Below are 23,370 nucleotides of genomic sequence, written 5' to 3' on the forward strand. Positions count from 1 at the left end.
AACCTGCCTTTCCATTTCAATTGGAAGCTAACCCATATTTAAAAGAAAAAATTGAAGGTGGTTATTACAATGGTATTAGAGTTGAAGATCTTGCTAGCCTATGCCTTTAATCCTTTTTGCAACTACGGCTATTTATATGAGTGACAGAGAGCTTAGATATTACATTAAAGAACAAAAAATGACAATTCCTCAAAATCCACAAACCCCAGTTGAAGATCTTTTTTCAAAAGTTTAGAAAGTGCAATTGTAATGTCCCCTCTTCTTTAGTGCCATTCAGAGCTCAGATTCACCTGTCACCCATCTCCACGGGTGAAGTTGATGTTTGGAGATCAATTTGCTAGCCAAAGGGGACTTAGATTAGTCATTTATTTTGACTTTGGTGGGTGTAATAAAGTAACTTTATGATATAAAAGTTACATCAGTCATTTTTCTAAAAATAGAAAAATCAAATAAAGTAACTTGTAAGTTACTAATAAAACTTAATAAATGACTTTATTTAAAAAGTCCTTGCACACCTTCCTAGGTGAATTCCAATAACTTTAAAGGTGGTTGTTAATTCATGTTGGAGATCCCCCCTCATGTGGGCACCACTTTTTGGAGAATAAAAGATTCCAAAGAATCTTTCTTTGATGCCTTTAGGGTTCGATTTGGTTAAAGAGGCTTGTACGATTCATTTGGAGCATTCATGATTTGTTTATTTTACAACCTTTGCTCTTTGGAGGTCTGCAGCAGCACGATTTTTGCCTGAGCAGCATTTGGAGGACGTGACCCCTTCAAGATCAGGTTGTGTGGACGGAAACCCACACTCCCCTCTTCACCACGATAGCAATCTTGAGCAGCATCCGAACTTTGGGACTGTTTTGCAGTAAAAATAGAACATTGACAACATTGCCAGGGTTAATATATTATATCTGAGCAGACAAAAGGGTTTCTTGGGCCTGGTTTACTACCAAAGATAGCAAATCGAACCTTCTAGAGCCAGCCGTACCACTCTTCTTGCCTGTGGAAGCCAAATAAATAAATTAAAGGGTTTTGGCACCTCTATTGGTGTGTGAATTCATTGTTGGGATATTAATAAGTGATCACAGTTGGTTTGGTGTGAAGAAAATACCAGATTTGGGCAGCAGCAACAATTCATTGAGGAAAAGAGACATAATTTGGGGATCTTGCTTGGCAAGAATTTGGAATTCCAACTGGGTCTGAATAATTCTTCAATATTAGTTTTTGGTAATTATCCTAGAGTTAAATAAAGTCATTTGCAGCAGCTGGAGGTGCTTGGTTCAGTCACTGCTTCATTCCAGGCTCAAATTCCACCCTCAAACCCCAACATTGGACTCCTGGTGGGCCTTGAACGGCTTAATTTTATCAAGAATCCTTCTTATTATTTATCTGTACTTGCTGCAATTAATAATCAGAAATCTGGAAACTATTATCAGTTCTATATTTATTGTATTGCATTTATTATTTTCCATGTATTGTCAAAAATCCAAAAAACTACAAAAAAATTGAAAATACAATAAACTTCCAAAAACACTTTTTGCTGGTCAAAGAATTTGAATTAGAAAACAATCCGCAGTTTGGATTAGATTTCTAGTCAGGGATCTTTCAGCAATGGGGTGTTATAGTGACATTGACAGTTGATTAGAGTCCACACAACCCACCTAGAATCATGACAGAAAGGGATGAAGGAGCAGTTTAATCAGATAATCCTAATTTCAGAGAGGAATTTTGATGCTATGTTGGATATGATGTCTCAAATGTTAGCCAAGATCAACCAAAATATGCCCTACGCTACTCAAACTCAAAATGGTGAAACTAGGTTTTTTCAACACCAACAATCAGCAGAACACCAATAGATGCACTATTGGTGCAACTTATGGGCTGTTCCTAGACCCCTCCAACCTACATTTCCATGTAGGGAAGAAGCACAAGTTGTTCCAAAGGCCCAAATTCCTTCGGTGGGTGAATTGGGGGTTGGGTATGTAGAGTACATGTTATTGCTTTCTGAGATTCAAGACATTTTGTCTCTAGACCAATTCCTAAATAAGAGGAAGAAGAGGGGTGGTGGAAGGATTGAGAACAAAGGTCCTATTGTGTAAACAGACTACCAACAAGCATTGGGGAAAGTGACCCTGGCACACTTTGATGGGAGCGACAAGTGCACAACTCGTGCTTGGGTCCAAAAGTTAGACAATTATTTGTCCCTAAGACCAATGCCAGAAGAAGATGCGATCAAATTTGGTATGTTGTATTTGGATGGAGCAACTCATGAGTGTTGGTAAAACAGCTTGGTGACACTAGGCCACAATTTGAACACCACCTACAATGAGTATACTAACAAGCTCATTGAAAGATTTGATAAGGACCTTGAGATGCAATTCAAAGAGATTGCACAGTTAAGACAACATGGTATTGTGGATGTCTACATTTGAAAATTTCAAAGATTGTCATGGTTCCAAACATAATAGAGAGAAGACTAGTAGTCTTTTCCCATGAAGGGTTAATGGAGGCAATTAGAGGATGGGTATTAGGAAGCAATAAGGAAGGCAAGGAGTATGGAACTTGCTACTTCAAAAGTAAGTTTCCATCTAAGGCCGTTTAGCATGAGAAAGATAAGAGACATGTTAACAAGGAATGAAGTCAAACCAAAGAACTCTCTTCAAAGTTGATGGATGAAGACCTCCAAAAAGAGCTAAGGAGAAAGAAATTGTGCTTTACATGCAAAGATCTATATGGCCCTAGGCCATAAATGTTTTGAGAAAGGTGAAAATTGTCAATTGGAAGCATATTCAGCTGATAATTTTGAATCAGAAAATTCAGACTAGCAAGTTGAAATGGAGAAAAGTGAGGAAGAAGAATCATCGGAAGAGTCCGAGGAAGAAAAGGAATGTAAAGCCACCCTTGCTAGGATATCAAGTCTACAAAAGAATGATACTTTCAAGGTTTGAGGGGTGCTAAAATGGCAACAAATAGTTGTTCTTATTGATACAAGTGCTACACACAATTTCATTGATGAGGAAGTTGTAGCACAAAGAGGGCTCAAGACTAAAATTTCTGGAGTTTTTAGAGTCATGGTTGCAGATGGGTTCACAATGTCTTGCTCAAAGAGGATTGCACGTGAAATCTGCTATTGGACCACTACAAAGTCAATGATGATTTCTATGTCGTGAATGCTGGAGACACTAATGTTCTTGGTATGCAATGACTTCATTCTCTAGGTGAGATCACCTTCAATTTGAAACCCATGTTGCTGAAATTCCAGAATGATGGAAGAAAGATTGTGTTAAGAGAAATGTCCAAAGGTAGACCTCGTATTGCCACATGCAAGATGATGTGGAGAATGTCCAATCATCGGCAAGAAACAAAGTCAAGAAAAGAGAAAGAAGGGCATAAACAAGATAGAAGTAATTTCCAAACTTTTTATAATCCCCTTTTTGATATGGATGTAGAGTTTGCATTTCATAATCCTCTTTATGAGATGCATGTTGATATTATTTGGGAAGGACAAATTTCCCATGATGGATTACTTCCTACCATGAATCATAATGAATTGGATCATCATGGCATAATAGTAGACTTTGTGGAATTGCCACAAGAAGATTTTGAGATTGGTTGTTGGGAGAGCAATTGTTTGGGTGTTGAAGTTTCAACCATCATCAAATGATCTCTTGATGAAGTGAAGATGAAGATCAGAGTAGTGCAACATCAGCATGGTGGAGCTACTCATTTGATGAGTAAGTGCGAAAAAGATCATCAAGATGATGGGAGGAATGTACCATGGGAAGTTAAGAATTGAAATTTCAGAATTTATGCTGCTGTTTACTTTACAAACAGCCATCATATGTTTCCATTTGCCTGCTTACAAGTGGATTGGAGAAAAAATTTAAGTTAAAATTGGAATTCTGCGAAGTTGGTGATTCTTGGAAAGGTGAGGATTTTCAGTTTTGCTACAGTTGTTCCACTTCTAGGAGGCTGACTTTGAGAAAAGCAGATTGTAAGTTGCTGGTTTCAGCGTTGAGACCATTCAATCAAATGAAAAGGTTAGTTTATGGTTTTAGATGAAGGGTATTAGTATTTCTACTAACCTAGTGTTGTATTGAATGGGAATTCAGGCACTAGACAATCGTCATTTCTTGTTTTCAGCTTGCTTTCATGGTGTGGACAGCAGACCACCACACAGTTATGACCATTATTCTGGAGTGCAAGAAGTTAAAAATGAAAGAGTTAACATAAACCTTATTGAATTTATCAAAACGATGCAAAGAAATCATCATAAAAGAGGACAAATTTTAAAGGAGCTCACTGAAAACTTGCAAAGATTTATTGCACTTTTTCTAGGAAGTATGAAGGAGGTTTAATTTGTAGGTGTGTCACAACATAGTGCTTCAAACAGGAGTGCACAAACCTCCAAGATTGGTTAGGGATCGTGCAATTACATTCATCATTTAGAGTTGAATTGTTGATTGAGACTGCAATTGCTTGAGGGCAAGCAATTCTGGGTGGGGAAAGTCCCTAATTTGAGCAGAATTGATTTGTGAGCTTTTAGCTCAATTTCCGAGTTCCCACAGGCTAATTGGTAAGTGAAAGGAGACTTCAAATTTCCCGGAGGATGCAGGTTCAGTATTTTAGGATTTCTATTTATTGCAATGAGCCCAATTAGTAGTATGGATTGTAATGACACTTTCAAAAGTGTTTTCGGACTCTTGGGGTATTCTCCAAACTTCTTAGAGCACATATTTCTTGTAAGTCTCGAAGTTGACTCTGACCATTTTCCCACTACTTCAGTTCATCATGGTGTGGTCATATTTGGATTCTGATGTTGTTGTAGTGCTTTCCGAAACTTGGGTGAAATATTTAAAATATGCACTTAAGTTTCTAATGTATGTTGATAAAATATTTTCTTAAGTGATATTTTAATAAAGTTGTTTTATGTCCCCCTCAAAAGTGGACACAAGATAAAAAGGTCTTTTGAGGGATAAATGAATTTTTATAATTTCAAATTGCTTGTTTTCTTTCCAAAAGCTATAAAAGAAGGTTGAGAGGGCTCATTGTTGCATATGTTTATTGTTACTGCTATGCTATTGGATTGAACCTAGGTTGAGAGGGCTTATTGTTGCATATGTTTATTGTTACTGCTATGCTATTGGATTGAACCTGTGAGTTCTTCCATGATCTTTAGAGGACAAAAACGCTGTCTAGATTTCTAGTTTTAAATTTGAAAAATTAATCCCTAGCTGGATTGAGTGTAATTTCATTCAAGAATCACTATTGGGATTCAAGCAAAGTTCTCATTTTTGGATTTCATAATGGAGGTTTTTGATGTTTTCTGATATTGCTGATTATTTGAGAGTTTTGTGAAAATTGTAGAGAAATTTGATGGTTATTGGTTTGAAGGATTCTTTTGTAGATCATACCATTCACTTGTAGCTGGCTGTACCTCTTGTTTGAATTAAGAAAACTCATGATTATCATTTGAGGACAGTTTGAGCAGTGGTGATGATTTTCCCTCAAATCATACACATTCAAAGAGGTATTTATTGCTGTTTGGACCTGTACTTCATTCCAGCTGGGCTATACCATGGTTTATAAGTTCTTGGAGCTGGGCATGTGAAAATACCCAAGCACTGCATTTTGAAGGTTCTTTCATTGCTATATGGGGGTGCTTTGACCTTTGTAGACAATTTACACTTGTTTTGGGTTGCATTTTAGGTTTTTGACTGCCTTTAAGGGGGGCTGTACAGTCTTTGTACCTACTGTACCAGGGGGTCACAAACCTGCAAATATCTGATATGCCTTCGCAACATGATGTTTTATACTTTCCATGGCTTATAAGGTGTGTTAGGGCTGCTGATTGGGTATCAATCTAACTGGTGATTATCTTCGTGTGCTAAATGTGAAGTAGAAAAGATTTTTGAGTGCTTGATTACTGCTCAGCTCTGTTGCAGCTCATTTACCAGTACTTTCAGACATGTGCTAGTGATCTCCATCATCTTTGAGGTATATTGTTCTCCTTATTTAGCTGGGAGATCTAATCTTAAATGTGGGTGTCTTTGGAAGTGTTTCAACAATCGTTTTTACATATCAACACTTTGTATCAGCATTGTTGTCTTATCAGCACTCCTTACAGCAGTTATTCAGTGATTTTGATGGTTAAGGATAAATCTTGTACCCCTTTGAAGCGTCATACCAATGAGGGTTTATTTTTCTAAGCATCACATTGGAAAGTGGATGGTTGTACTGCCAGTAAGTTGATTTTGATTATAACTATTACTTACCCCACTGAAAAGTGGCTTATTGCAACTCATCACTGGACAAGTGGAAGTAGCATTGTTATTTACTTTAAGTTTAAATAAGCTTTACCACTAAAAAGTGGATTTGCCCCCTAAGCTTCCGCACGAAAATAGACGTGCCATTGTAATTCCTGCTGATAAGATAAGATAAGATAAATTTATTTAATGTCCAACAAAAGACCACAAAGCGGGTCTAAGTGAAAGATCCCTGATGGATCCCTTCGCTGATCTGCTGTAAGTCTTTTAATTATTTTTAATTGAATTTCCTGTTTATTACTATAATCTTCCAGAAATAGACAGAAGTTGCAGAAGGTTGAATTCTTTTTATTACTATAATCCATCAATGAGCCAATTTTCAACAAGTAAAGTGTGTTGAATACTTTTCCAAGACCTCCAAACAGTTGTTGTAACTTTACCTATATTTCCACAAATTAATGTGCCTTCATTAAAGGTTGCTAAGTAAATGTTTTGTTGAGCCATGTAACAAATGAAGTCCCTTACATACTGATCTTCATAGCCAACTGTCAAATCTAAGAAAACTGAGTCACCAATCAATAAGTACAATGCTGCCTTATCATATGAAAGAGGTGACAAAATGAAAGGTGCATTGGGAACACCTTCTATGCCAATAAAGGATAACTCATTAGTGGCTGGTCCACTATGAGCCTCATTATCAATTCCATCACCACCATGAAAAAAATAACCAATATCAGCTGAAAAATCAGAATTAGATAGCTCATGTTCTTCCTTACCAATATGGTGATGAGTATCATGAATGTTCTGAAGTTGAAGCTTGGCTTGCTTGGCTCTTGCCAACCATCCTTCATTCATCCTCTGAGATTGCTCTATATCAGCTGTCCCAAAAGGCACAAAATCTGATTTATGATGGATTGTATTATTCACATTATCATAACCCATGATTGCACCATGTGTACCTTCAAGTCTAGAATGCAAATCATTATTCTCTTCTTGACCAAAGGCTGCCATATCTTGAGGAAGAGAAGTTATATCACTTTTGTTATGAACCTCGTGGGGTGGCTCGAATGACATGCTAGAGGCTGCTGATTTGCCAAGTTCAACATACACCTCCCCTATCAAGATAGACTCACACACATCCGTCAAACTCTCCTCGGAACCATCACCATTTCTGTTTTGTTCCCATCTTCTAAGGTCTGATTTGAAAAATCAGACTCATTATGACATGTATCTTCAATATCAAAAGCATCAGTAACACCCAAACAATGAGTGTTTGCATGAGATGACCCCTCACAACCATCATCCTCATGCACCAAAGCATCGAAATCTTGATTATGCTCAGTAGCAAGACTGCTATCATAAAATTCAGGGCTGCTATGGCTTGTTTTCCCCTTGCATCCCTCTTGTTTAACACTCATATATTGCGTGCCAATTGTAGGAATCCCTCCTACCACTTCCTCTTCATGTGCCATGACCTTTGAATCATCATTGTGTTCATATGAAGGACTGCTGTTATAAAAATCAGAATGGTTGCCATACCTTTGTGACATGTTTTCAACATTCATAGGTACCACTTCATCCCTTGTAGCATGTTCATCAAATTCCTCATAGAGATTTTTACAAACCTCATTTATGGATGAGTCAATCGGTTCTTCTCTTTTTATTTGTAGCTGATATGAATTCATAGCATCTTCAGCTTCATCCAAAATACCCATAAATTGGGTGAAGGTAAGCATATCCTGTAGCTTTTTTGGAAGGGAGCAATACCCATGACAGTTGCTTATGACCGTATCATTGAATGTTTTAACAGGGGGCCTCCTTGTACTTTTAGATGTAGTTGTACCTCTAGTGTGCCTTGAACTCTTTGAAGGTGTTTGATCAAATTCCCTTCCTGCTTGTTTATTTTTACAGAACCGTGTCATGATGATTCTTTTTATGTCCAACTGAAAACCAAATCCAATCACACCAAGTGAATGTAATTACCACCCCACAGGCTAGCAGGATTATGCTCTGATACCACTGATCTGTTGTAAGTCTTTTAATTATTTTTAATTGAATTTCTTGTTTATTACTATAATCTTCCAGAAATAGACAGAAGTTGCAGAAGGTTGAATTCTTTTTATGTTTTGATAGTTTTTCAGCAAGTAATAATTGAAGAACAAGTACATGAAAAGAGTACTGGAAATAATTGTTCATACACAGCCAAATCAGAATCGTACCAAGCAGATTTCTGATTATTTAAATCAAATAATTATCCAGATAGTGATTCCAAACAATTCCAGGAAGATTACAATAAGCAGTGAGTCCAACCTGGATGAAGAGTGAATACTGTAATAAATAAGGAGGCTGCCACAAACTTCCAAAGCTCTTACATAGCTCCAGGTGGGAAGAGAAATGGCTGCAAAGTACAGCCGTACGGCTGTTAGGTGATGCCAAGCTGGAAACCCCAATCTCCACGTTGAACCCTAACTCTGTCCACTGAATCCTCCAGAAAAGATGTCGTACCAACTCTAAGGCACTGAAAACTAAATGCAAGAACCAAATAACCACTGTGCTGGGGGCTACGTCCCAGACAGGCAAGACCCTGGGGTTTTCGTCCCAGATGCTGAATCGCTCTCCAAAGCAAATTCTCCAAATCAAAGATGAAAATGTGTAAAAGATGCTTGATAATTAGGTTACCATCTCCTTATAACTCCTTCCCTCTAGCTCGAACCCTAAAAGTGTATGAAAAGTGCGCTTAGGCTTATAAAGTCTTATTTCTCATTTTTTAGTCGCCAAGTATAGAGAAAATGCCACTTTTTTAATATAAAAGAATTTTGTTCATCAAAAGGGTCCCTGACAAATGGGAAACATTTAGAAAAGTTCAAGACCTTTCCAACGAGCTATAACACATGGGCATATGCATCCAAATGAAGCCAAAAACCCCTTATTACTCCAAAATGGCTATAAACGTAGCCTTATTTAATTAATTAAACGCTAACTTAGGTTATATTTAAATATATTAAAAATATAACCCAAATAGCTGCAGAAGGCTCAAATGACTCCAAAAGCCTGAAACAGAACCTGCCACCTGTCTGTGATTGAAGTCGGAAATCATGGATCCACTGGCAGTCTTATCCCTAAAATCTAGGGATGCTCCTAGAAACTAGGAAACATACCAAATCTTTTGAAACTGAAACCATGGTATGGTCCTGTGGAACCTCAAATATGGAAACTGCCACAACCTCCTAAAAAGTAGGGAATCGCCCTAAAAAGTAGGAACCTCTCTCCAAACACCTGTAACTGCTCAAAAGGATCCTGCTCTACTCCTTGGTCCCTGTTGTGACCATTTCACACATCGCCCCATTTAAATGGGGACCCCCTCTTTTTTTTGCTCGTTTTTGCTTGCCTTTCTCTCTGCTTTTTAGGGTTTTGGTTTAGTATGCCAGTTGTCTGAACTAGGGTCAAACCTTAGGGTTTCTGTTACTGTGTTTTCAGGCCAGAGTCCAGTCCAATTTTGAGCTTTTGAGCTTCCTCTCGTGGAATGCAATTTTGAATAAAGTAAATTCGCCAGAGGCTGAGTAAGTTGGTCTAGTTTCAATTGGAATTTTGAATGCAGAGTCCAAATTTGTCTAAGTATGAATGATGAGATTTTGATTTTTTGTCCGATTGAGTAATTTTGACCAAATTTTGAAAATTTTGATAATTGATCCCGGGCATTGGAAATGACTTGTTTTTGCCTTGTGAAGTGATTAAACTCCCAAAATCTTGATATTTTGGCCTGTAGGAGCAAAATCGCTCCCGTCCCTCAGTGAAGGACCGGAGCTTGTTTTTCAAAATCTTACTATCTCTGCAGGATCAAGATGAATTTCGAATTGGAAGTGATAAAGGGAGGCATGATCTTTCCGTTGAATATAATTTGAAGAATTTCACAAGCATGGAAATGTGCCAGGAGCAAAAATCGCTCCTGTCCCTCAGTGAAGGACCGGAGCTCGAAATCAAATTGCAGGATTTGAACAATTTGACGATTTGAGGAGATCAAAGGAGATATGTTTCATCAATTGAATATAATTTGGAAGCGCAAACATGAGGAAAACATGACTTTGAAGCAAAATCGCTCCTATCCCTCAGCCAGGGACCAGGGCGAAATTCAGGGATAGCTCCCGTCCCTCTCCCAGGGACCAGAGCGAAATTCCTCATAAGGCAAAATTTGAGCAAAGATCAAGTGAACATTAAGTTTGAGGCAAGCAAAGAGGGTGTAATGAACTCGTTGAAGACAAATTGAAGATTACAAGATACCAAAGTGAGGCCCAAATTGGCCTAGGCGCTCCTGTCCCTCAGTCAGGGACCAGAGCGATTTTTGCCTTAGGTCAATTTTTCACCAAGTTAGAATGAATTTCATGCCAAGAATAGGTGAAAGGGTCCACATCGGGTCCATTGAAGATAATTTTGGAAGTTAGCAAAGTGTGATGGAGCCTAGAGCATCAAATTCGCTCCTGTCCCTCAGCCAGGGACCAGGGCGAAATGTTAATTATCATGCCTTCCACCCAAATTCAAGCCACTCTAAGTCTGGATACAAGCTGGCAAGGACATTTTGAGGTGTCTCGACGAAGAACGAAGTATCAAAGACCGCCAAAGATGAAAGATTTGCACTGAAATGCCCAAGTTCGCTCCTGTCCTTCAGGCAAGGACCAGAGCGAAATATTTAAATGAGGCCAAATTTAAGTTGCCATTCACATTTTAAATGTTTGAAAGGGAGTAAAGAACATCGTTTTGCACTTTGAAGACAATTACAAGTTAATATGATGAACGATTTGCACCAAATGGCCAAATTCGCTCCTGTCCCTCAGTCAGGGACCAAAGCGAAATCTTCATGGAGGCTTAAGTTTTAAATGATAATCACATTTCATACGTTCGAGAAGGATCAAAGGACCTCATTCTACATTGTGAAGGCGATTGCAAAGTGATGAGAACAAAGATGAGCCCAGGATACCAAGAATCGCTCCTGTCCTTCAGGCAAGGACCAGGGCGATATTCACTATATTGGCCATTTCTTTCGAAAACTACGTCAAACTACGATTGTGCAAGGTTGCAAAGGGGTCAAGGTGTTCTTAAGAAGATGATATGCGAGGAAGTTAAACGTCAAAAGATGATCAAGTTAAGCCAAGAAGCTAAATCGCTCCTGTCCCTCAGTCAGGGACCAGGGCGATTTTCATCAAACCACTTATTTTCCTTCAAAATCATGACAAAGCAAGGGTACACAAGATCGAGAACATCATTTGGAAGGTGACAAGAAAAGAGGTGAACGTCAAAAGGTCGCAAAATTGAGCTAAAATGGAAGTTCGCTCCTGTCCCTCATTAAGGGACCAGAGCGATATTAGTCACAAAGGACATTCATCCACAAAATCAAGTCAATCAAGCTCGAGTTTCCCAGCGAATGTGCCAGTTTCAACATGGAGATGAAGATTTTAAACAAAAGAATCAAGACTAAGATGATAATTCGCTCCTGTCCCTCAGTCAAGGACCAGAGCGATATGGTTTGTATCTTTCCACCTTTCCAGTTTTGGCGCTAAAATACATTTTTTGAATTTTATTGAATGCTAAAATCGATAAATTTAAAAAATTCAATTAAAAGTTAGCATTTAAAAAATAACCCATGGCATTTAATTAATTATTTGTTGCCTTTTAAAAAATCGAAAAAATTAATTATAAAGGCATTAAATTAATTAATTAATTATTAATAAAAGGTGGGGCGCTTGGGGTTTATTTGTTTTATTTTGCAAAAGTCGGCCTTTAAATTTATTTAAAATTTTCTTTTAATTACCAAGTCGGCCTAGAGGTAAATGAGAGGTAAGCGCCTATAAAGGAAGGGTGAAAATTTCATTTTTAAATCATCATTTGAACCTTCATTCATATGCGATTTTGGAGAATAAGGAGAAGTGCGAATTTAGCAAAGGAAGTGGTGCGAGCATCATCAAAAGGGGAGTGCGAACCTTGGTTAGGAGTAAGGCAAACGTGCTATCATCACGTCAAAGACCCCCCCAAAGGTGGTGAAGTGCTAAGGAGAACATTCGCTTGAGGAAGATCACGTGGGGAAGCTTCAAATTTTGGTTTTGCCTGGGCGAATTTCTTTATTTTACATTTTAGAGTTAAGCTCTTAAGAGAGGTATGGCAAAGTCATGTTTTGTTTTGAATTTTTGATCGTCATAGCCTTAAAATTTTGAATTTTGAAATTTTGAATTTCAGTAGCTCAATCGTCATTTAGGAAATGATAACTCAAGGACTTATCATGAAGTTTCCTAAAATTAATCTAATCTATGTTATACATGGCAAAATCTAGTTCTTATTATGAAATGTTGTGTAGGTATGGCGACCCCAAAGGTGGGAGCATCCACCAGTCGTCCAGCTCTCATGAAGTAAGATCAAAAGACCGAAGAAGTGGAGACCAAGATCGTGTCTAAATGGACCAACATTGGAGATACCAACTTGGGCAACTTCAGTACAAAGAAATTTCGAGAGGTCCCTTACATTGGCAAGCCATCACCTGTCGCCCGGAGGATAATTGAAAGTGGCATCATTAAGGTGGCCGGTTTCCCTCCAGCAGTACAGTGTCATGAGTTGATGATCGAGTGCGCTCGTCATTATGATCCTCAATCCAGAACGATCGTGTCCAAGGAAGGAAACACTTTAGCTTATCTTTCAGAAGAAGCTATAAGTGAGGCTTTCGATCTTCCAGAGCACAGGGATATGGTTTACAAGAGCATAGAAGGAGCCAGGTCCATGTACGAAGATGATCCAGATGCTTGCCTAAGCATCATCAACAAGAACTGGTTACTCAAGAGTCGTCCTCGCCTGAGCAAGATCCCGAACACACCACATAGGATTGATTTCCAGGAGGAGTACAGAGATTTGATTACAATGCTCAACCGAGTCACAGGTGCACCTCAAGCTTTTTACTTTGAAAAGTGGATGTTCTACTTTATCCAGGTGATAGTTCAGGGAAAAGGAACAATACATTGGGCTAGAATGATTAGCCATTGCTTGGACGTACAGTTGAGGAGACTCAAGGCTACCAAGTCCTTCCACACGAGTTTATACGTCATCTATGCCTTGATCAGGAGCTTCGAGTACGCAGGACTACCTCACAGAGGAGTGATTGGAAGAGGACCCGGCGAGGTCAGAGTTTGTGATTCCTATGTTCATTTGCATCATCCGCTAGGAAGCAACTACAAGTTAGTTAATGATACCTTCACAATGAACATCACAAGGACGTTGCAAGGCGGGATTCACAACAGATTATCTCAGGATGCACAGGAACTAGTAAAGAGGTACGGTGCTTGGTTTATCCAATTTCCAAAGTTTACTTATATCAGAGTTCATGGATGTCCTTCACCTCCATACATGTTGCCGAGGTATCCGACAGACAGAATAGTGTTACTTGAGGTAACAAGACAGTTGGCAGCTTATGCGAAGGCGTTCAGACACAGGCATGGGAATGGAGTTCCGGTACCTATCATATTGGGCAATTCAGTTGAGGTATGTCCTAATGCTTTAGCCATGGATGACGTAGAGAAGGAGTTAGCCTTGTATTCTTTTTCATTCTTTGCCTTGAGAGAAAACTTTGATCCACATGGATATATAGAGGAGACAGTCGGTAGGAAGTTTAAGCATGAGTTTCAGATAGAAGATTTCATGATGAGTCTCATAGACGATCTTGAAGTGAAAAGAAAGATGCATTCTAGATTGCCTTTGGATTTCATCAGGAAATGCAAGATTTACAGAGTGGTCAACCTTACTCCAGATGAAGGAAGTTCTCTTCGAGGACATCAGTACTAGATGTAGCCATATCGAGGAGGTGATCAACCCAATCCAGGACAAAGTATTTGAGGTACTGCGTACTATTCTTGACAGGAGGATCGAAGTTGAGACAGATGTGGATTTGCAGGAATTAGAAGATAGAATCAAGGTCATCTTTTGCAAGGACGCTAATATTACAGATGAGCAACAGGACCAGATGTTTGCTACCATGCTCTTGATTGAAAAGACTAAGGAACTTGAATCTGGATGGGACGCTGCTCTTCTCGAGGCATTTGATCAGGTCATCCACTTGGAAGAAAGAATGAAGAATCTTCCCGAGATTCCAATTGCTGAGATCGAAGGAATCGTATCAAGATTCATTGCATATGCTATAAAGGAGCATTGGAAAGGGAATAAGATTCTAGATGAAAGGTTGTTATAGATGACATGGCATCTTAATTGTCATTGGTCTATGTCTCCTAGGTTTTTGTGCCAAATTTAATATTTGGCTATGCATTTAATATTGTTCAGTAAAAAGGAGGCTATTTGTAACAAACCCTAATTAGGGTTTAGGTGTCATGATCTTGACCGTTGATCTGCTTTTTGATCTGGACCGTTCATTGTAATTGAGGATGCTATTTATACCCTCATTTCATTTCATTTGATCATTAGAAATTAGAGAGAGCTGGAAATTATTGATGTATTAAAGAGATTAGAGTTTAGAAGCAATTTACTTTTGTAGCAAGATTGAGTTTTGAGAAAGGAATTCAAACAATTGTTGTACATGATGGCTTTGAAATCAATAAAATATTGAAGTTATGGTGTTTTGTTGCAATTCTCTTGGTTATCTTCATGGTTGTTCATTTTTCTTGAACCATTCTCAATCAAAGTAGTGTGTTAATTCGAAGGACAAAGTGTTGGACTTGATCTTTGGTAGGATTCGCTTTCCAAACCACTAGCTTCTTGCTGATTGTAGGAACGCCTTGCGTGGTCGACTGGAGATATTGGAATCACTCAAATCTTCAATCATTGTTGTGTCTTGGATATGTACCTTCGTGGTAGTGTTCCTGATCTTTGATGTATTGAAAAATCATTTGTTACCTTAGAAGATCGCATCAATTTCAATTGAGTTGTTAATTTATGGCAATATTGAAGTTGGTTGAATCTCACCAAGTCTAGTCCACATCAAGTCATTCTTAGGGTTAGACTAGATTAGACCTCTTGCAAACCCTATCCTTTTGATATTTTTGAAAAGCTTGTTTAGTTTAGCAAAAAAATCTTTGGCAACGTAAGGCCCCTTGATGACACAGCAATCACAACGACCACTGGTGCTTATCCACACGTAGAGACCCTACTAAAAGAACATTGGAGTCATCCTAACTGATCCTTCTTGCGAAATCTTCAGCAGTTAGCGACTTTATTCAAGAGAGGATAAGATGCCTTTGGGTATTTTATTCTGTGTATGATTGTGTACAAAATACACGTCAACAGTCCCCCAGGTGGTCATTCAGTCAACTGCCAATTCTCCCTAAAAAATAGGAACTGTCGTCTGATGGTTCAAAATGGCTCACAGAGCCGCTGCAAAGCTCCATGACTCTCAGAATGAGTCCCCTAACCATGTCATTGACCTACGGGAACTCGAATGGTAGGTCAACCCCTGCTCATCTCATGTCACCTAGAAAAGGGGACATCACACTAAGGGACTGCCAAAAGCCAGAAAGAGGGCCAGCCCACAGCAGGGACACCAAATGGTGCCCGAAGAAGAGCAACAAAACAACAAGAACACAAAATGCAAACAACCGAAAGAAGGGAAAGAGAGAGGAAGAGGGGAGGGTAGTCCCACCCGGGACAACCCCAACTCCCAACCCCAACTACAAAGTCTGCTCCGCTGAGAAGAACCTCAAAACAGAAGGGTAATCCATAGAGCTAGCAGGAGGCCCGGACCGCTTCTAACACTTCTTGGAGGGGGAGGAGCACCGTTGCTGAAGAGAACACCTCCTGGATATCATTGACCGATGATGGCTAGAGGGGGAGCCAAGCTGGCGCTTGGTGCTACACGCTGAGTGAGTCCCGGGGAAGAAGGAGGTGACAAGTTGACATGACTGTATAGTGTCGTGGTGCTGATGCTGAAATGAGAGGTCTTGGAGCCTAACGGTCTCCTGAATATAGAGAGCAAGGCACCTCTGGTCTGTGTATCTGAAAAATGTGGAGAGGGATTGAGCTCCCTTGAAAAGGCCACAGAATCTGCCTCTGATCTCATAGTATACAGGGCAACGGAAGATGAAATGATCCTCAATCTCAACTTCTCCCATACTGCATAACTGGCAAATCCTACTGAATAAGTGGATGTTTACTTTTTTGTATTTAGTGCATCCCATTGAATAAGTGGTTTGGCCGGCTTGCTGCTTGATGCTTTCATTTCAGAAGTTGCTTTCAGTTTAGTAGCATTTTGGAACACCATATGCTCTCACCTTGCCCTTCTTGAGATTTGGGTGATCAAAAAGCGGAAAGAAAGTTATCTTTTTCATTTCAGTTGATGATAGCTAACCCATCTTTTCAAAAAAAATTGAGGGTGTTTATTAGACCTATACACTCTTCATCCTAGTTATCATATTCCTTATGAAGTGTCCCATATGGATGTTCAAACATATAATAATAATTCTAATTAAGAAGGAGAAGGTACCATAAAGCACATGAATAATATGTAAAATGTACATGCATGCTTATAGACTTGAAATATGGCGTAAGATTCAAAATTCTTGAGCCTCAAATAAGGAGATATTCACCAAAGGAAAGTTACAATAGCAGTATCAGAGCAATCCATAATGTAGGTTTCTGAAATTCATCTTAATATATTGCTTAATCAACTATATGTCATTGATGGGTAAACTTTTACTTGAAAAGAAAGAAATGCAGTGCATTTGTGATTGAGGTATGATAAACTCTAGATATTTCTATGAATGGAAAATAGACATTAATTTCAATTTCCTTTATGTTACATGTGCTTGTTTTGAGGAAGTTATGAGATTCATATTAATATATTACCTAATCAACTATAGTGCATTTAATGGCTAAACGTTTACCAAAAAAGAAAGAAATGCAGTGCATGCACACTTGAGGCATGATAAATGCTAGATATTTCTATGAATGGAATAGACATTAGTTTTAAATTTACTTTCTGTTGTGCCTTTTTTGAGGAATTGTATATGTTATTAACTTACAGCAAAGCATGTCAAGGCGGATTAAATCTCACTTTCTTTTTCAGGTATAGGTTGCAACAAAAAAACACCTATATAAGTGCTAACCTCAAGCTTTTTGAATGCTTTGATGCTTAGTTCACTTATAACTTTTCCTTATAGAAATGTTACTCTTATTTCTATTCGTACATTGTTGTGAATTACTCTAGTAAATTTGTTTTTTTTCCAATGGTCACTGAAATTGATATATATGACCATTGTTTAGTCCTAAATGTATAGTTGGTAAAAAATCAGATAACACGGTACTTCCTGCACGTACCAAGTATTCATGGAACAGAACAACTGTACATCATAACATAAATGACAAATGATAATAATTAGACCAGAAAGTTATATCTTTATTCCAATGTCCAGAATTGTCCATACATCCTCCCCCTGCCGAGGTTCCAACCAAACTATATATAGACCCGACGGTTGGCCAAGTTGCCAACCGTCACCAACTCCCAACTACCCGACGGGAACCTCTCGGCAATAGCAAAACATAAACACACATAACACACTTATAATTATTATTCATACTAACATACGTTTTTACCCCTAACATTAGCCCCCCCAAAAACGTAGTTGTCTTCTAGACGACTCAAACAAGAGAAACTGAAATGAAAAACATAGCTAAGACCGAGAAGAGGGAGGAGGCGTCCCTGTAGTGGTCGCAATAGGAGGCTGTTGTTCGGCCTAGAGTTTCAGGTTCTTTTCTACCATTAACTGTCGTTCCCGAGCTTTCTTTACCATGTGAGCAGCTTCTAGTAGCTTTTTATCTTTTTGTTCCAGCTGTGAAGTGAGCGTCGCCACCTGGGTTGCTAATGCCTCCAAGTCACCCGTACTAGTTTTTGCTGGTATCGTACTGGTTTTTGCCTCCAAGTCACCCGTACCAATTTTTGCTAGTACTGTACCAATTTTTGCTAGTACTGTACTAGTTCCTGCTGGCACAGTACCAGTTCCTACTTGCACCGTACCAATTCTTGTCGTACCAGTACATGTTGGCACCGTACCAATTTATGTCATACCAGTACATGTTGGCACCGTACCAGTTCTTATTGGCACCATTCCAGTTTCTGTTGTACCAGTACATGTTGGCACCATACCAGTACTTGTTGACACCGTACAAGTTTCTGTTGTCATCGTACCAGTTTCTATTGTCGTCGTACCAATTCCAGTTTCTGCTGACATTGTACTAGTTTCTGTTGCCGCCGTACCAGTTTCTGTTGCCGCCGTACCAGTTTCTGTTTCTGCCGACACCGTACCAGTTTCTGCTGTCGTCGTACTAGTTTATGTTGTCGTCGTAATAGTTTCTGCTATCGTCGTACCAGTTTCTGCCGACACCATACCAGTTTCTACCGACATCGTACCAGTTTTTGTTGCCATCGTACCAGTTTCTACTGGAACCGTACCAATACCTTTTGATACTGTACTAGTGCTCATCGTACCAGTACCTGAACATGTCATACTAGTACCAATTACCTATACGGCAACCTCGTTTTTCCCTAGTGCGGCCTCCTCTGCCATTGTCAAGTTTGCCATACTGGTACGGACCATTGGATGGATTGCTACTTCTACACCGTACGGATTAACTCATGCACCTCCGCTCCCTGGTCGTACAGCCTCTTCAACCTGTGCCAACTCTTCACTCAGCTTCACATGGATGGCCCAAATCTCTGCACAGATACCCTCAAACTTTTCATACAACCGCTCCCTGCGTGTACAAACACCGCGAAGGAGGGGATTGTACAGATCCTGCACATATGGTTTGTCTGTTTTCTAACCGTACGGTCTTTCTCCTTTATCCGTTGGTAGTCGTACAAGATCGTATGACTTAGTTTCCTGTGGGTGCAATGTTCCACCATACGGTATTCCTCCTCTTGAAGGTTGTACACCGTACGGGCTATGCCAGTCTCCCTTCTTTGCCAACCGTACGCCGTACAGATAACTCAAACACTCCCTCGACTGGCGTACGTTGTACGAGTGATCTAGTACGGGGTTCTAGTCATCCCCTACGAGTATCACCCGCGGGTCCTCGTCCTTTCCTAGATTGATTTTTTTCACATCTCTTTCCTCGTACTTGATGGGTTTATCCCGTTCAAACTGGTGGGTTGGCATGTTGTCCATCCGTGCCATTCCCTCTTGGTATCTACTGCACTCTAGGGAAAAGGATTGTTCTTCCATCCCGCCGCTTGATTCTCCTATCTCACATATTTGAAGCATGTGACACTCTGGGTGGAAGACCTCAAAGTCCTCCATTTGCCAATGAAAAAGTCCCGCCAGTGAACTGGTTCCATCCTTGGAACATTCGTCCAGTTCCAACACTCCTTCCTCGTTGGGTTCTTTCCCTCCTTTGTCTCCTGCAGAACCCCACTCCCATCTATTTGAATCTTCTGAGTCGGAGTCCGATGACGTGAGCTCTTCGCTAACGGACTGGTTCCTTAGATCAATTACATACTTATGATCGTCACTCTCGATTGAAAGCGTATTCCATTTCCAGTTGTGGTTAGCTTTGGCCATGATCAGCCACCCCCTTCCTAGAAGAGCGTCGTACACTTTCCTTTCCAGAGGGATGACTACAAAATCCAGAAGGAAGTGTTGTGTCCCAATTACCACCTTTTGTGCCATGAGGGTGCCAAGGGGTTTGATGTCGTGCTGATCTGCACCGACCAGGTGGAAGGTTGGTGGCCATAGAGTCGGCTTGCCAAGGTTCCGCCAAGTTCCCTCCGGCAGTACGTTGACTCCGGACCCACCATCCACAATGGTGTTTGTCAACTTTTGTCCCAATATATCCATCTCTACCATTGCGGGTTTCTGTCCAACGCCCACCGCTAGTAGCATAGGGTTCATGGCATCCGTATCGGATCCCTTCACCGGGTCCTGTTGATGTGTATTTTGTACATGACCAACACAGAATAAAATACCTAAAGGTACCTTATCCTCTCTTGAACAAAGTTCCTAACTGCTGAAGATCTCGCCGAAGGATTAGTCAGAGTAACTCCAAGGTTCTGTTATGTAGGATCTCTACATGCGGATAAGCTCTTTGTGGTATGATGTGATTTGCTGGAATCACAAGGGGACTTACACTCAATGACGTTAACGTCTGATTCGCTTTGAATATTACTGGAACACAGGATTTCACTAGTCTAGATTTTGAAAAAAAAGGAAAAGGATGAGGGCGAGGAAAGGATCTAATTTTGACACTAAGAATGTAGGAGCAATGAATGACCTTTGATGAAATTCTAACTAAGTCTTGTTTTGACATCCCAGGACCATCTCCACAAGGTTAGTGCGATCTTCGGAGGAAAGCTTTATGATGTTCAGATCATCGCTACAAGCATAGACACCATCAGGTTGATGCATATCAGTGAAGAAGCAACAATTGAAGTTAGGCTTAAGCTAAATGATTCCAGTTGACTACACAAGGCAAGTCTGCAATCAACAAACTGCTAGTAGTATGGATATACAAATTTCAACATCAATCAAACACATTTCTTCCACTCATCTAATAACATGAAATCAAATCTGAGAAGTATAGAGACCATGCAAATCGTTGAATCGACCCATAAATTTCACCATTTCTTCAATGAAGTTTTACAAGTCTTTTACAACAACATCTTGGCAACAATCTTTGCCTTCTCTTTCTATTCTACTCTAATTGCTATACTATTAACTGACTATTCACTATTTCTAACTATTCACCTTCTAACTACCGACTAACTATTAGCCTTTACAAATGAGGAGCCAGGGCTTATATAGTGCCCTCAATACAATTCGATGGCTCAAATCAATTTGAGATCAATGGCCAAGATTTTACAATGAAACCCTAATTGGGGTTTGTTACAACAAACTTAATTCTGACCAATGAAATAATTGCATTATTTGGACACATGTCTTCTCTGGAATATTCGACCAATGGATAGCCGGGGTAGGTACATCGAAGTTAGTGCCATCTTTGATGAGTCAGGTACATTGAATTTGGACATGCTGAAATGGACCAACCCGATTGGAGGAGTGATGACTGGGATGCCACCTTGTCTTTCCTTCAAATGTTGGACTGGAAGAGGTCGTCCTTGATGAGGCTGGGCTGGAGAAGGTCGTTCTTGTTGATGCTAGGCTGGAGAAGGTCGTCCTTATCCTGGCCTGGTCTTCTTTCATTTGCCAAAACAAACCAAAAGATGATTAAGGACACATGATAAATTCATTTCAACATAGCATTTTCAACTTAAATCATCAACAAAATGATATTAACATGAAACTTGCCCAAGATTTTCTCCAGGAACAGACCCTATAAGAATTTCGCCTTGGACCCTTTGGAAGGGTCAGGAGCGAAATTCCAACTTTAGCTCAAAATTCGCATTTTTGAAGGTCAAACATCCTTCCAAGGCATTCCAAATAGCTTTTCTCAACCTAGTCCAGGCCTGACTTAGCACAAGATTTGAAGAAAAGGATGGTTTTAGTGATTTTCGCTCTGGACCCTTTGGAAGGGGCAGGAGCGAATTTCTTGTTTGTAGCTCATTTTTTCATCATTTCAACTTCAATCCACCTCACAAGGCAAGGAAACACTTTTCTTCTCTCATCCAACCCAAGTTTATCTTGATTTTGCAAGGCAAAATAGGTGATTGAAGGATTTTCGCCCTGGACCCTTTGGAAGGGTCAGGAGCGAATTTCCTCCTCTGGCCTAAAATCATCATTTCTGGAGACAACCATCAACTCAAGGGCAATCACAAGGGCATCTTTTACCTTGGTCTAGGCATAGCTTAGCATAAATTTGAAGGAATAGGTAGATTTTAGGATTTTCACTCTGGACCCTTTGGAAGGGTCAGGAGCAAAAATCTTGTTTTAGGGCTATTTCACCATCCTTTCAACTTCAAATCACCTCCAAGACTTAGAACACCTTGCCTCACTCCTCTCCAGGTCATAAAAACCAGAATCTTGACTTGATTTGCAAGGAAAAAGGGTGATCTTAAGAATTTTGCTCTAGACCCTTTGGAAGGGTCAGGAGCGAAATTTTCATTCTTGACCAAAAATCATTATTTTTTCAACTTGAAACTTCTTTGCAAGGTAGAATTGCATCCTTCATCGCCCTAGGAACAAGGTTTTAAGCCCAAGAAAGGTGAAAAAGATAGGCTTGTAAGGAATTTCGCTCTAGACCCTTTGGAAGGGTCAGGAGCGAAATTTCCTTTCCAGGCTAAAATCCTTCATTTTCACAACTTCCAAACACTCTCAAAGGCAAGATCATGTCCATTTCCCCTTTCAACATGCTTTGGACATCACAATTTGGTCAAATAGGGAAGGAAATGAGGTCTAGGAGGATTTTCGCTCTGCACCCTTTGGAGGGTCAGGAGCGAAAATCATGATTTGGGATTGATTCTTCTTTTTTCCAACTCAAAATCACCTCAAGAGGTAACTAAACATCATCCTTCACCCAAGGGATAAGGTCTTAAGCCAAAATAAGGTCAAAAGAATAGGTTTGCAAGGAATTTCGCTCTGGACCCTTTGGAAGGGTCAGGAGCGAAATTCACCTTCTTGGCTAAAATCCTTCATCTTTTCAAGGCTTTCAAACATTTTCAAAGTCCAAACATGTCCACACTTCCATTCAAGATGCCTTACAACTCAAAATTTGGTCAAACTAGGGAGGAAATGAGCCTTAGGAGGATTTTCGCTCTGGACCCTTTGGAAGGGTCAGGAGCGAAAATCTCATTCTAGGCTAGCTTACTCACTTTTCAAAGTTCAAACCACTTCAAGAAGCAAACTTAGATCATTTTCCACTTGAGGAAGAAGGTTTGAAGGTCAAACAAGGTAGCAAATGAAGTTTATGATGAATTTCGCTCTGGACCCTTTGGAAGGGTTAGGAGCGAAATTCTCCTTTAGGCCAAAATCTTGCTCTTCAAAATCAATCAAACTCCCTCTCAAGGCAAAACATACCCATTCATCTCCCATCAAGCCAACGCCTAGCCAAAATAAGGAAGAAAACAAGAGTTATAAGGATTTTCGCTCTAGACCCTTTGGAAGGGTCAGGAGCGAAATTCATGTTTTAGGCTAGAATTCCTCATCTTTCAATCTTTACAAGGCTAGAACAAAAAAGCACC

At 39.7% G+C, this 23,370-nt stretch overlaps 1 protein-coding gene across 3 annotated transcripts in view; it reads left to right on the forward strand.

Annotated features, from left to right (window-relative positions):
- The window catches only part of LOC131060156 (uncharacterized), a 223,472-nt gene that overhangs the window by 195,326 nt on the left and 4,776 nt on the right, over nucleotides 1-23,370 (forward strand). Inside the window, exon 7 of one of the 3 annotated variants that reach the window (XM_059209337.1) lies at nucleotides 17,266-17,307. In XM_059209337.1, the coding sequence (XP_059065320.1) occupies nucleotides 17,266-17,307 (42 nt within the window). Of the gene's footprint in view, nucleotides 1-5,394; nucleotides 5,492-17,265; nucleotides 17,308-23,370 lie in introns of those variants that run through there. The other 2 variants (XM_057993274.2, XM_057993276.2) reach the window with 2 other exon arrangements.

The sequence above is a fragment of the Cryptomeria japonica genome, chromosome 7 (assembly GCF_030272615.1).
Source record: "Cryptomeria japonica chromosome 7, Sugi_1.0, whole genome shotgun sequence".
In the NCBI taxonomy this organism is placed as follows: domain Eukaryota; kingdom Viridiplantae; phylum Streptophyta; class Pinopsida; order Cupressales; family Cupressaceae; genus Cryptomeria; species Cryptomeria japonica.